We start from the raw sequence: 15,414 nt of genomic DNA on the forward strand, positions 1-15,414 counted from the left end.
CTCAGAGATTGTCAGCCAAATGCTGACTCTCATGCAGCAATTCAGATGCGCGTGACTAAATGAATGTGTTCATTCTTTGCTCCTCGCAGAGAAGAGCGTGAAGAAGAGGAGCAGCAGAAGCTCAAAGAGCAGCATGACATTCCTGCTAGTCTGCAAAGTTCAGGTACAGGAGCAGTAGATTTGCTACAAGGCACGTTTGCAAATGTGCCAAGCCATATTCCTTTTTCTAGAGGATCTTCTGGTGGCATTGATGTTTTTCTGGAAAGGAAAGACTTCTTTACAAGTCCTGTAAGGAAGTAAACTCAAACTCAACCTGTTTGAAATATCCCTCTTTTTTTTCTTTTTTTTTTCTTTATTTTTTTTTAGTGTTTTCAGAGGTGTCCATGTGAAGCAGAAATTTCTGCAGTTTCACGTCATAGTTAAAATAGTTGTTTAACATGAGTGTATGTTTTCTATTTACAAGATAAAGATTTGGGCCTTGAATCTCCCTTGATACTGAACGCTCAGTCGTCTTCACCCATCATGTCTGAAAAGTCCAAAGTAGAAAGTCTTCTTGTGACAGAAAGACAGTTTGATAAAGTGCATCAGACAGACCTGTCACTTAAAGATTCTTCTGCATGCTATGAAGACACGACCACCAATTCACCTTCAGTATCTGAAGGGCAATGGGCACTGGATGCATTAAGGAACTGTAAGTATGTGTGGGCAGTATCTGTGGGGTGTGATTTGGATATGGGAATTCTTAGATTAACCATCTGAATCAATGAGGTAATATAATACCTCATGTTCCTTTTAGTTAAAATTCATGTGTCTCTGTCCTGCAGATCACAGCATAGCAAAATAAAATGAATCTAACATGGAGGAATTCTTAAGTTCTAAATTCATATATTGGTGCTTTCGTTGGCTTTAGGCAGTCATGTGATTGTTTTGTTATGGTTTTCCTATGTATAAAGTGAAGGTAATAATGAATTGTAACCTATTGTCCATGAAATATTTTGGTGCCAAAATGTCATAGCAGAGTTTTGCACAGGGTTGTGAAGTATCATTGCTAGTCAGCAGTATTTTAAAAGATAACACAGCCTGTGGACTTCTTTTCACAACACTGGGCAAGTAATACAGGAGAAATTGCATGAGTTGGTGAATATGAATTCACATTGTTTTTTTGCAGAATTGTGCAAAAGAGACTGGATGTTTTGCAAACTTGACAAACATTTAGGTTCAGATTTACCAAGGGTTTGAGAGATAGTTGGGTCTAAGTAGCTCAACACTTGAGTGAGTAGGAAAGAAATTTCCCTGATAGACATTATTCCATGAAATTGGTTTTTAGAAAAATTCTGATTGCTTCCTATATTCTCTGGTATCAGCCATTTTTTAGAGGGAGAATACAGGTGTGTGTAACCTGCTTGGTCATATCCAGCACTGCAATTCCTTTTGTCCCTAAACATATAACCTCTTAAAGTTTGAACAAATTCGTTAATGCTGATACCTCTCCCTGGCAGCTCTGAAATGGAGGTGAACGTTCTGAATTGTACTTGAAGTGAATAGTCCTTATTGCTGTTCTGTAGGTTCCTTGCTTTTGCTAAAATGCAGAGCATTTGTATTCTTGCCCTAAATTCTCTCTAATCTTTACAAGAAGTGACAGTTTTCAACAACCTAATAGTTTACCTCGAGTCTTCTAATCCATTCTGAGTTTCTTTTCTGACAGGATTCAAATTCCTTTTCCAATTTTGAATGCTTTACAAGTGCTCTTAATACTTGTTCTCAGAGACCAATGATAAGAGAATCCTAGTCTGTGGGCTGTATAAAGTTAGTATCAGTGACCTAACATCTCATGACTTAAAAAAAGCAGCTATCAGCAAAATGTGAGTGGGCCTCTCGCGTTTTGACAAGAGAACTCATAGCTTTTCTGGGGTATTAAATGAGCATTATATGGTGAGAACGAACAGTGTTCTTAGGGTCTTGGCAATTTCTTGTCTTTGTTTTGAACGATGTGACCTTATTCTGAAGTGATTTGTTAAGATAATTTGAGAGCTAAAGGAATGTGGATTGAAGTTCAAATAAGTGTAAATTTATATGAACTTTCTGGGAAAATGTATTTTTTTGATCTGTCATTTCAAAGTTGAATTAATGAAATAGTCTTAATGTGCTTGTTTCTCAGGTGGAAATCCCCTATTAATGCCGTAATTTTTAGTCCATTTGGGATGGAGAGTGCTATCACTCACTTGCGGATAATTTTAGTAGAATACCTGATCTGTCTTCCCCTTAGCAAGATGGGACATGTACTGCTGTGGGTTGTCCTCACTTGCAAAGTGAAACAGGGAATAAATAATCCGTTGGTACACGGATGCAGACTTTATTTATTTCTTTTTACCCCTGTCTTTCCTGACGGGAGCAATGAGAGGACTGGCTGCTATGAGGTCTCTCTTTTTGAAAGAGCAGCCCTTAGTTTAGTCAGTGTTAGAGGGGCTGCAGTCTATGAAGCCTTGTGAATATTATCTCTATTTGCAGTGGACTTGCTGAAGCAGCTGTTGGTACAGCAGTTTGGCTTTTCTGAGAAGAGGGGCCTTGAAGACCGGCAGCACTTTCCCAGGTTTAGGACTGTATCCCAAGAAGCCCAAACTGAGAGTGGAAGTGAGCTTGGACTACAGCACTCTGACAATGGCAAATGTCCCCAGCCTGGAGCAGACCGGATGTTTCCGAGAACTGGCGCTAGTGAATCCACGGCTAGTTACGGCCTCCGGACTTCAGCTGAATCATCAGCTTCAGAGGATGCCATGCAGCTCATAGCGAGAGACCCCAGATCAAGTAGTAACTTAGCAATAGACCACATAAGTATGAATCTGGAGATCTCAACCACAGAGCTGGAAGGTATGGGCGCTGATGAAAGCGGGGAACATTTTTTTGATGCTCGAGAAGCTCACAGTGATGAAAATCCATCTGAAAGTGAACTAATGGAAAGGAAGGAGGAAGAGGATATGCGGCTACGGATCTCAGGTAAGCATGTTTCATTTACTCGTTGAAAGACAGTTTGTCCTGATTGGATACTGGAGACTTGAGTTCAATATTAAATAGAAGATACTTGAAGAAAATCATGATATGTTTTCCTGGTGAAGCCTCTTTGCTGGTATGGTACAGGACATTGAAAATTAATTCTCTAGTCTTTGGAAGTTATTTTAGCCCTGAATAGGGCTGTACAAATACATACCTGATGAATATTCTATTTTATAACAAGAGAAGCTGAAATACCATGTGGTTAATACACTGTGAGAAACCGTAATTACGGAGGTATGGACGCAGTGCAAGCTCTTGATTGCTGTTCCTGCTGGACCACGTTATCTCTAAGCTAACTGTTGGTACCTGTGGGGATAGCACTGCCTTAGTCTGTGCACACAGACCTCTCTCCCCCCGCAATGTCTTAGGCTATTTTGTAGTTACTATATTGGTTTCTTCTGGTTAAGCTTTGAAAAACAAAACTCACAGTTTAGCTTTGTATTGTAATTGTGCCCTGTCACCTCACAACCAGTCTGAAGTTCTTAAAAACTTATTTTATTTGTACTATTACTGTTACATACGCTATATTTGATGGTTACCTCGGCAGCATCTTAAAGCATATTTCTTCCAGCCATCAAGATGATTTTAGAGCTGTTAACTCAGCAGAAAGCTAGCTCTAAGACAGCAACTGTAAGCACTTTCATGGGGTTTTGCACACTGTTTTTGCAGAGTCCTTTGATTCCAATAAGCCAAAGTGGTGACAGTGCACTAAATTTAACACACAGGTTGCTCACGTGAATGTTACAGTGGAAGTAGCTAGTAGTAGGTAGATTTCTGTATGACTATTAGTCTTGAAATAACTTATCCATAAGTAGGCTTTTATTTAAAAATTGGATTCTGTCAACATAAATTAGCCAATTTCTGACTGTCTGAATCCAACTCTATATTGAAGATAATTTTTCTTTATCTGAATTACTATGACATTTGAAAATACTAAAATTCAGCCAACATCTTGAAGCATCTTAATCTACTTGGCACCTCTTACACTGTTTACTGCCTTAACTGACATTAAAACTAGATTGGCCAGTTTTAGTTAATGCTGCTTCCACATGCTAGCTTTAGTCTAATACTGTAGAGAAATCATTTATAACAATTCTGTTGCTAGGTGCAGGTTGTGAAAACATTTTTGTTTATAACTGCTTTATAACATATCATTAGCAAACTGTATTTGGTAGCTAACCCATCTAAAAGCAGCTTCAGTACCATAAGTGGTAAATGGAACTTTTAAATCTAGCAGTCTGATTTGTTGGGTACCATTTAATATAAGCAGAAGGTTTTCAGACATTGTGATACGAACACCAAGTTTGGAAGAACAAAAGGAAAGGTGATTAGGTCATCTAATCAGGTAATTCTCAAACTGCAGTCCAGAAACCATCTATGATCTCTGAAGCCCAATTCAGAACCAGGCTAGTCTGGTCTAAAATAATCACTATTCTATGTAGTATTCACAAATGCTTTTTTGTATCCATTTTAAAATGTCTCAAGAGATGGGTCTTTCACCACTTATCTTTCTTAGAGTCTGCTTAAACTGTCTGCAGTTCAGTGATTCTTGGTTATTATTGAACTGGAGATGCTAGTAAAAATCTGTTCTCTTAACAGGAAATTATTTGATCCTTGATGGATATGGAACAGTGCAGGAGAGCTCCACAGATGAGGAGGTATCGTCTCTAGTTCTCCAGTGCACTACAGGTGGCCGCAGCTCTTTGGACTCTGCACAGAGGCAGCCAGTTTCCCCACGAGACACCCAGTCGGATGGAGGAAGCTCTCCGTTTGGGGAGGAGATGATGGCCTCACGCTGGGGGGGAATCGAAGAGTCCTGCTCAGTTGTGGGAAGCCCTCATTTCTCTATAAAGTCACGTATGCAGATGATGCAGTATATTCAGAAGATAGAGAATGACCTTGAAAAATTAAAGGTATAGTATGCTTCTCTGCAATCTTTTGGATTTTTGTATTGATTAGGCTTTGTTTTAGAAAAGAGCCTGGAAGTAATTTGGGGGGCGGGGGGAAGAAAGTTAACTGCAAGAGGACTCCTTCCCTGTAGGTAATGAAGGCAGTCATTCTTTTTCACTCTTTGACTCTTACCTGTCAAATTGTTTGAAACAGCAACTTGCTGCTGTTTCACTTGCATTAAGTTCTGGGTCAGAAGAAGCAAGTAGCTGTGTGTAGATAGGGGTACGAGGTATATATATTACTTTGATACCAGTTTAGAGGTTCAGGCTTTTCCTGTGGGATAGGACAAGCTGATGCAAATCTGCAACAGTAGAGTTTTGAAGGGACCACTGACCTAAGGAAAATAAATAACTGACATTAAAAAAGCTTATTAAATACGTTGCATGTTGCTGCTAATGTCAAATGGAAGTGCTAATTTGCAGCAGTAATGAGATTTGTAAATGCATTGTTTCCAAAATGATTTTTTGCATGTGTTGGAGATTCCCTTTCCATCGAAGCCTTCTTTCTTTCTTTCTTTTTCTTTCTTTCTTTTATTTATTTATTTTTATTTTAGGAGGTTGAGGAAGACTATACCATTCTCCGTCGCCAAGGGCTGGCTGGATCAGCCTCCACAGGAGAGCATTCACGTATGCAACAGACCTTTGCTCATTGAATCTCTATAAATTGATAGCATATACCACATTGGCTTCAGGCATTAACCAGAGAGCACAAAGCCAATTATTAATGTTTCACAAGAAAAAGGTTTTAGCTACTTCAGCAGCTCCCACAGGGCTGTGGCCATGTTGATTCCAAGAAAGGTCAGTGGAACCCATTGAATCATATGTGGAGGAGCTTGTTCCTTCCTCTGAAAAAGCTGTTTGTAAGCTGAGAAACCCCTGCCTGCTAAAGCCCTACATCTCAGGATGTACAATTTATCTTTCAAAGAAGACCAAATCGACTTACAGTCCCAAAGGCAGATTGTTGAACGTGGAAAATGATTCCAGTCTGTCTTCTCCTCCTCTGCGATATTTCTGACACTGTGTGAAATGGTTGCATAGGTCCCTTTAAACTGACCTTGAGCATCCTTGAGATGTAATTTATAGAATTAACAACAGAGATCTTCAGGTTAAATGTGTATGCCATCCCTCATGCCATGCTTTGTCAGTTAGTACACTGTGTTCAGAAATGTTAACCATTTGTCTCAATGTACCTCCCTCTCTTACCATCCTTTTTTTGCTCTTTCAGATAAAAGTTAGTCACATTTCCAGAAGTGACTGAAGGTTGGATGAAGAGTGTCAGGACCCAGCACCCCCTGTCTTCCATGTGGACTCTGAGACATGAGGGTTTTGTCTGTGGACCACCAAGTGTGAACTGTACTCTAACAAAATGGGCATGGGGTGCTTTTCCTGTGGGGCATCTGTACTATCTTGTCAGTGCGGGAGTCTCTTCTATTCTACTCCTCCTCTCCTTGTTACCAGAAATTCATTTTTGATGCAGAACAGAAAAACCAAACCAAATGTACAGAGCTTTGGGTGTAGGATATAAAAATGTATTTAGACATTTAAAAAAAATCAGTGTATTTATTTGACTTCATTCCGTGTATCAAAAGCACATTTTAATTTTTTAATTTGCCTTTCTTGTTTTATTTTAATTGGGTAGTGGCAGTTCTAGCCCTCTGCATATGGTACACTCTGCCTCCGACTGTTCCTGAGCAGGTCAGGTCTGAGGGAGAGGGTGTGTCTGTGTGCATGTGTGTCTTTATTTCACTGGACTGGACTGTGCACTCCCTGCTGGCAATCAAACTGCCATGTGAAGAGCTACTTATGAAGGTGTTAAGATAACTTGTGGCTGGAACTATCTGTATTCAACAGTTGCATGGGAACTGCTCATGTCATCATATGTGTAACAAGAATTTTTCCATGCACTAAATCTCCAGGCACTTGAAATGGGCAAACTTTTTTTCTCCTCTCCCATTAGCAGTCTCCTTTGTTGACATGCAGGATCAGACTGGGAGAGGAGAAAGATGGGTTTAATTTTTTTTTCTTGACTTTGTTGGCTTTCATCATTGTCTCCTTTGTAAAATGATAAAAAAAAAAAAAATACTTGGACCTGCAGCACTTTTGTAACTTTTCTCTGGATCAAAAAGACAAAAATGCAAACCCAGGAGTGTTTCAAAGATGTGGGGCAGATGGGTGTCTGTCCCTGATTCACTACTGAATGAATAAGGGCTGCCATTTGAGTTAGCCACAGGTACTGCTGATTATAGGGCCAGTAAATTTTAGTACCTGAAGGTATGTCTTGCTGAGGGCTTGGGGTATTTCTTTTTCTTTTCTTTTTTTTTTTTTTTCTTCTCTTGCCTCTCTTGCCTCTCTCTCTCTTTTTTTTTTTTTTTTCTTTAAACACTTATTTGTGCCAATGTGTTCTTACTGAAATGGAGATGTGCAAAGCAAAGAAGGCTGAAATAGCTCTCCAGTACTTCCTTAAGCTGATTCTAATGGGTTTTGCTGTTGGAATTCCTTCCAGTCTGGGAATAAGATGGTAGATGTCAGGCTGCCAGAAGAGCTCACACTGGACAGCCTAGGGTGATTGTGCTTCTGCTCTGAAGTTGGTCCTAGTGCAGGTACTTGCTGCTTGGAACAGGGTGATTCAAGCTGTCCTTAGTGTCACAGACACCTTGAATAAGAATGCTAGTGGAAATTGTGTAAGGCAGTCTTTTGCACCGTGTTTCCTAGTTTTAAACTACTTAACCCAAACTGAACAGTGTGCCAGACCTGTAAATCCCATTAGCATGTTAGAACTGTTACAGCGTTGTTTGTATTACAGTGTGGATCATGAAGTGCTGAGAATCCATCTTTGGTCAGCATAAAGATCGTACTCCCTGCTCCATTAACACAAACGTGTTTTCTCTAGCTACTGGCAGAGAATCAGATCTGTCCTTTTTCTACTCATGTGTGGCAAGAATCAGTTCTTGCTCTTCCTGTTAGAAAAATGCAAGGGATATGTTTGTATAAATATTGACACAGGTTGAGCAGAGGTGATTTTGGGCCTGGTATGAAAGTTGGAGCCACGGGCCTTTATGGAGCAGGGAGGAGTTTCTCTTGCATTAAGAGCCAATTGCACAAAGTACAGTTTTTCACCAGCAGGAGCATTACACTGCCAACACAAGCCAAAGTGTTCTCTTCCAAGCTGGCAGGAGCTTCCTCTTCCTCATGACCCACTAAGGCCTGTCCTGTTGCACCTGCATGAATATACTGTCAGTATTAGCCAAGTGCTTCCATTTTCCACAGGTGGGATCTCCCGTCCACCTTCAGCCATATGATTCCTTTGGTTTTAATTACCCAGATTTCCTCTAAGAAGCCCCAAAACTAAAATGCTGCCTTATGCTGCTTTTACCTGATCCTGCCAGAAAGAGACCTGGGCTGTAGCCAGATCTGGCGTTTAATGCCCTTTTGCTCTCACAGAGAAGGACACCACACCTCCCTTGGTCATGCCAAAGCACGATGTCTGTCTGGGACTACACACTCCAGAAACAGGAGCAGTTGCTATGGCTGTAGCTGTCTAAAAGCTTTCTAGCAGTTTCCATGGTTGATTGAAAATCTCCATTGGACTGTACTAAATGGAGAGTGATTAGTGTGGGTTTTCGAGGGTATGCTGAAATACCAGCAAAGACAGAAGCTGTGAAGGCCCAGTTGCTTAGTGCTCATTCCTTGTGATTGAGGGCCAAGTGCCTGGTTCTTTGGTTTTCTCTGCCTTGTGTTAATTCTTGAGGTCATGGTGAGCAGCATCTTGCACAAGAAGTGTGCGACTGGCTTGGCTGGCCATGGGGGACAATCTGGACATGCTACTTCCAACCCTTCCACCTTTGTGTAAGGATTTTGGAGCATCATCCACCACTATGTTGCTTCCTCTCTTCAGGTGTAGCACCAGTGAAAAAGCTGGGAAGGCTTTATGTTCCCGTGTCATCTGCCCCTTACATTTCTGCCTCTGGAGCCACTAAAGTGAAGGATTTTACCTGCCATCCCCCTAATGCTACCCTGGACATAGTGCAGTAGGAGGTGAGGTACAGTTCTGTCCCTGTCACCTCTCAAAATGTGTAATGGGAAACATCTTTGCTTTCTCATGCTAGTGGTGATGGCAGAGAAACCTTCAGGATGGATGAAATACCACCAGTGAAGGAGACTGCAGAGAGCTTTTGGGCATGTCAGAGAAGGAGCCGGTTTTATGGGAAATATAAAATGGCACACTATGCTCTGTCCTGTTTGGATTTTGTTTCAATTAGCCTTCTCATGCTATGTTGATCATTCTCACAAATAGGGCATTAGTTCTCTCTAGAAAAATGATGCTGGGGCCAGGGGTCCTTATCTTCTGAGTGCAGTAGCCTGAACTAATCGGGGATTCCTTTTTGCTCCCTGCACATGTACTGGATGGTAGATCTCAGGCCATGCCTTGCTGTGTGGAAGGAGCTGAAACTCAAACGCACTTTTCAGGATTCTCACCTCTTGTTTCCCTTCAAGTCATGAGATTAACCTTCTTTAAATTCCAGTTTCCAGTATAAGGGAGTATTTTAATTTGTCCCTGACTGGTGATTGTACATTCCGTTATTCAGACTGGACAGCAGAGCAAGGACACTGATCTCCGGTTTGTTTGTCCCGGCTTCCTCCTCCCTCCCCCAGTGTTTTTTTTCCAAAATAAATGCCCAAGGGTTTCTTATTTTGGGAGCAAGGATGTATTATAACAGCCATTCCTCTATATTCTTCTGAGCAGTGCTTTCTGCTGTGCTGTTACGGGGGTTTATTCGTGGACCGGAAGGAGGAGGGCTGGGTGCTTGTGGAAAGGGGAATTTCCTTTGCCTGTAGAAGAGCAGAAAAGCAAAGGGCAAAGCAGTGTGTCATCGCTGTGATTCCTTGCTCGTGCCTTGTCTGCAGGGAGTGGAGATTCCTTTAACATCCTGGAGCAGAGATCAGAACGAAGGACGGGGAATGTAAACCTGAAGAGCTAAGAAGTCTGGATAGTTTTGGTTAGCTTTTAGACAGCACTATGCCTATTTACGTTGTTCTCGTGAAACACAGATATTCTGATTTGCAGATGCTGTCCCTGTTATTAGAAGAGGAGTCTGTTGTCTCTGCAGGTGACCCTTGGTTATAATCTCAGTGCTTGATGGTATCTGGTATTTTGTTCCTCTGTTCCCCAAAGAAATCCCTTATTTCCCTCTCCCTCCCCCAAAAGGTGCCAACTGACAAGCAGATGAACTGCAAAAGGGATACTGCAGCCAAAACACTGCTGTTTTATTTTGAATTAAGTCTTTTGGAGCTCTCTTCATACTAAAATATTTTATTTTCTTTGTACAACATACAATCATGTACTCTTAACAGAGATTTACTTTAAAGAGAAGAAAAAAATCTGGAAGTATTCTTTAAAAAAATACACAAAAATCTTTATTAATAATCCTGTATTTTTACTGATCATGTTTGAATGTCTAAAAAGACTTTATTGTTCTAATTATCCAGATGTATGTTTGTAAAATAGCTCTTTTATGACTTAGCTGATAAGGTTGTATGTTTCTGGAATTAAATATTGGTCACTTAAAAAATCTGTTTCAGGATCTGGGAAATAGAAAATTTAAGCGTTTCAGATATCATTAAATAAGCTTAAAGGAAACAAGTTTTGTCTGCTGGGTTTTTTTGGGGGGGCTGCTTTGTTTTAATTGCCTACAGCAAGTCTTTCCCCTCCTGCTGTGCTGTTTCCCGCTTGGGAAGGTCCTGCGGAAGGAAATGTTCAGGGCCGAGCGGATAAATAACTTGTGCTGTAGTTGATGAGTTCGCTCTAGCCATCCTTACCTTCACCTGCTCCTAACCTCCCGTGCAAACACAGGGCAAACAAATCGGTGTTGCCAGGCTCGGCAGCCTCCCTGCTTCGGGAGGGTCCTCCCTGCTTCTTCCGCGAGTGTGTCTCGCTTTGCAGGTCTTCTCCAAATGTCTGGGCCCAAGATCATCGTTTTAAAAAAGAAAGACATCCATAGAAAAGAAACCTGCTGCGTCTCAAGAAATTATGATGTGTAAGGTGCTGTGTCCAGACCTGCAGAGATGCTAGTGCCTTAACTGACTTTCTGCTGCTTACAGTGAGTTAGTATCTAGTCTTTTTCTGAAGTCACGTGTGCTTCCTTGAAGTATTAAACCCAGTTCCAGCTCAGTAAGTAATCAATGTTTCTGTTTCTGTCACATACTTGACCTGTACTTTTTTGCTTCAACGTGCCAGTGTGATCTTACAGCAGTCTTATTTAAGGGCTATCATCTAAGAAGAGAGTGTTTTTCTGTGGTGTATAATATAATGTGTACCATGCTAAGCCAGGGCAAAAGAAAGTCTGGGAAAAAACTAACTGCCCACTACGGCAGAACAGTGCTTGTTTGGGAAGAGAGTTGCCTTTTAAACCATGGTGGCGTTTAGTTCCTTCCAATATGCCGTCTTTATTGTCCAGGGAAGAACAGCTCCGTGCGTTCCTGTTGGCGTTGAGCAGTAAGAACGAATCGATTCAAAAGACCTAGCTACAAGAAAACAAGTCTGCCGCTTGATCTTATTTTGCAGATGGTACTTCAGGAGGTTTCCGGTGGTAAGTGACCTCTTAGTTGATGTGTTTTGCACAGCTTATATTGCACCTGTGGCTATTCTGATGGTTTTTTGAAATAGTTAGGAATGACTTGTACGTGGCATTTTTCCGTTTGTAGTGAATTTTCTACTTACATGCGGCACCCACTGTTGCTTCACTTTTGGGTTGCTGATATCTCACGCTTCATGTCACTAGTGAATTTAATGAGGACTTCAAACAAATCCACGGTAGCTCGTAATGCTCTGGCCCATCTGATCACTTTGGACGATGAAATCAGAGCAGTGGGTTCCACTCTGTTTCAAGTCACTTTGCTGTTCCCGTGCTCCTGCACTTTACCTGCTGTAAGGATTGCCTTTGAGTTTCTAATTTGGCAGTGTGAAATCCAACCAGAAACATTATGTAATCTAATTAAATAAATTGATCTAATTAATTTATAAGCCTTCTCTTGTTTAAAAACAAAATCTTACCTGTTTGGGCATTAGGAACAGTCAGACGTAGCCTTTCAACATGATGCTATCACTTACTACCTTGCAAATATTCATTAAGTCTTGCTGGTTAATTTTGACCATGAAGCATAACTGCAAGATTTTGCTGTTCAACTAAAAGGTTACAGCTTTATATCAAACATCTTTCCAATTCCATTGGGTTTAAATGATAGCTTGCTTGCATTCTATAAAGTGAATCCTCTTTCTTATGTATATCTTTTGGTTTTAAGACGTTTGGTTTCTTCCAGCAAGTTCTCCTGGAGAATGACTTCTGTGGAGCATTCACAAAGGCAGCGGATATATGTGAAGTGAGGTGTACAGGAAAACAAAACACTCAGTTTTTCTTCTCTAGGCTCTGCTCTGTTTTACCAAGTTAGAGCTTCTAGAAGTTGGAACTTCCACCCGGTGCTTGGCAGCCCTTGTCTCCTTTATACCAGATACGGGATAGAGTGCTTACGGGGCCGGTCGCATAGCAGAAGCTTTATTTTACTGCTTTGCATCTCTAGGCGTGGGAGCAGTTGAGGCTTTTCATTTCCATCCATTTGCCGTTCTTTTTTCCCTCCACAGAGAGCAAACAGAAATTTGAAAGAGAAGCAAAACTGAAACTTGCTGTTGAGGGAACTTGCAAATTTTTTAATAGGGAACATCTGTGCGCAGAGTTTAATGCCAGGGCTTCTGTTTTGTTGTACTGTCTGCAGAGGATGCTTGACGTGCATCCCTATCACTTAGCGATGCTCCGATCCTTACATTTTGACTTCTCTGGTAAGTAATATATTCATATTTCTGATAATTGGGTTGATAAAACAGGTATGAATAAGAAACAAGTACCAAAGCAGAAAACAAGCAAACAGAAACTAAATTCTAGTATTTTTCCAAATGTTTGGACTCCACCCTCTCCCTCCCTCCCTCCTTCCTCCTGCACCCCACTCGCACGTCCACATTCTCTCTTTTTTCTTCTGCAATGTGTACAGGAAGCTCCTTGAGAATTACTTTATTATAATTGGTAATCCAAGCTTTATTATGCTTCCCTAATGATGTTGTTCGTGTTTTGCCTTTTTAGATGTTATTTTATATATTCCCTTTACTGTGCTGCTGTAAATAAATGATTCAAAATAAACAGCTCAGGTTTTGCTTTGTCTTCTGCTGCTCTTGAATCCAAGCAAGGGATGGGAAAGAACTGTATTGCTTTAGGGCTTTATCTTTCAGGGCTCTTCTGAGTACAAGACCATGGATTTAATCTCTCCTTTGGCCTGCCATAGCCAGGGAAGGGCAATGCACGAGCGGATTCCAAGCGACTTACTTCACATGAGCGTGTGTCGCTTCTGGGTTGCGTTATTTGAAGCGTTGTGGTTGTGTGGCATGGCTCCCAGGAGCACTGCAGGGTTTGTAACATCTGTCCGTTAATATCTCTGATGTGGTGGTACCTGAAAGTTTCAGTCAGGACTGAGGACTTCACCGTGCTGCAAACCTCGCAAGACCAACTCCTGGGCCGGAGAGCTTGAGGACCAAGTGAGGTTGTGCTGTGCGTAGGGATGTTGAGGTGCAACAGTGCCAGCTTTGCAATGCATCTCCTATGCATTCCCCTCCCAGCCTCTTTTGCGGAGTGATCCCCTAAGTCTTTGCCTCTGTGTATTTGCTGCTCTTGCTTGTACACCCAGGGATCAGAGTCATTTTCTGACCAATTAGGAAGGCAGTTCTATCCCCCACCACCACCCTGAATGGCAGAAGACTATTTGTTCCACTTCGTTCCAGTGAACATCATTGGCAAGGGTGGCTGTTGTATTTCCGGAGGACAGTCTATAGATGACCCTGTCTTTTTATCAATTAATGAATGGATTGGGGAGTTTTGTTGGTGGTGTTTTTTTCCCCCCTTTAAGTATTTATGAAGGTTGGACTAAAACGTTGGCTAGTCTGTGGCATGCGTTGTCTGCCAGTTGGTCTGATTATTATGAGAGTGAATATATCACCAGAGGAACAGATCCAGCCAGAGCACAGCTCACAAAAATTAAAAGCTTGGATGTGTTCACCTTAAGCGTGATCCAATATTTAGAGGGCAAGTGCCCGAGCGTAAGGGTACAGTAGGGTACTGGCATCTAGTGTGCATCCGTGTTAAAATGTCAGCTTGATGAGCCTTAAACTTTTTAGACTCCTGTGATTTAAAAAGGAGGGTCATGGTTGCTTCTGAAGGAGGTTCAGATGGCCAAAGGTTTTGATGGGCTGTGCGCTCTACCCTGAGAAGTGCGAGGAGCAGCACTCAGGAAAGCGAGAGACCGAACAAAGCGGGGAGCCGGCACCGCTACCCTGCAAGCGACCTCAGAGCTGCTGTGCGGGGGCCAGAGTGCTGCAAATGGGTTTCCAGCCCCATTGACTGACTTGGCCGCTTCTTGGAAAGTAATCTTAGGAGAAGGGCATCCTGCACGGCCATTGCCCTCGCGTGGGATGACTCCCTGCAGACCTTCCCGTGTTCCTCCGTAAGGCAGACCGGTACGCTGACTTGCTTCTCCTCCAGCCAGCCAGCAGCTATCCTCCCCTTCCTCCTCACCAGGTGGGAGCTTACAGCTGCAAATCATCTGTTGGGCTTCTGGCAGAATAAAGCACCCTAAATCTCTCTGCTGCTTTCTTGAACTGGTTTGTTTGTTTCCAGATGTCTGCAGTGCTTATTCAGCGTGAAGTATTTTCCCTGATCAGTATTTTAACCTTCTTGTTGATATTTACTCAGTGCTGCTGAATAAACTGCATTAAGTGGAACTCCATGGATGGGAGAGTAAATCTGCGTTTGTATCTGCTCTCTGGAGGTTTTGCAATAATTCATATTATCTGAGGTTATTGTTATACTATGATATTAATGAGCACGTTTTCCTTCCTCCTGTCTCTTGAAGATTCAATTCAGAACCCACTTTTGGTGCTGAAACAACATACTTCTGAATTAGCATGGAAAGGAGAAAGCTTTGTGTTGTCCTCTTGCCAACTCTGGTTTGAAAGAAAACTTTCTCTTCAGTTCTGTAAAGATGTATTTGATACAACCCTGTCTGTCCCTCCTTGATCTTTGGGATAAGACGGAGATTAAACCCTTCTCTCTGGGTCTTCGTTTCATTTTTAAACGCTTCTGGATGTGTCCCCTCCTACTACTTCTTCCCTGTTCTTATAAAACTCTGACGTCTGCTTAGACAGTGCTGAGCAGAAGAGTGATCCCCTCCCTTTTTTGCCAACAGTTCTGGTGTTGCTTACTATTCAGCAGAGGTACCTGATTATAGAACTGCCTGTTCCAAGTTCTGCTGTGCATGCCCTTTACCTAGTGTTTCACCTCTAAATATTGAATTTTTCTTTTGGTAACTTCCATCCTGG

General features: G+C 41.8%; 1 protein-coding gene across 4 annotated transcripts in view; it reads left to right on the forward strand.

Moving 5' to 3' along the window:
- The window catches only part of ARHGEF12 (Rho guanine nucleotide exchange factor 12), a 78,226-nt gene extending 67,585 nt beyond the window's left edge, over positions 1–10,641 (forward strand). For all 4 annotated transcript variants that reach the window (XM_062594378.1, XM_062594380.1, XM_062594379.1 and 1 more), the window contains 6 exons: positions 90–163; positions 464–691; positions 2,509–2,994; positions 4,651–4,964; positions 5,555–5,627; positions 6,226–10,641. In XM_062594378.1, the coding sequence (XP_062450362.1) occupies positions 90–163; positions 464–691; positions 2,509–2,994; positions 4,651–4,964; positions 5,555–5,627; positions 6,226–6,236 (1,186 nt within the window). In that variant the 3' untranslated portion in view covers positions 6,237–10,641. The remainder of the gene's footprint in view (positions 1–89; positions 164–463; positions 692–2,508; positions 2,995–4,650; positions 4,965–5,554; positions 5,628–6,225) is intronic.
- The last annotated feature ends 4,773 nt before the right edge of the window (positions 10,642–15,414 follow it).

The sequence above is a fragment of the Rhea pennata genome, chromosome 24 (assembly GCF_028389875.1).
Source record: "Rhea pennata isolate bPtePen1 chromosome 24, bPtePen1.pri, whole genome shotgun sequence".
Lineage (NCBI taxonomy): Eukaryota > Metazoa > Chordata > Aves > Rheiformes > Rheidae > Rhea > Rhea pennata.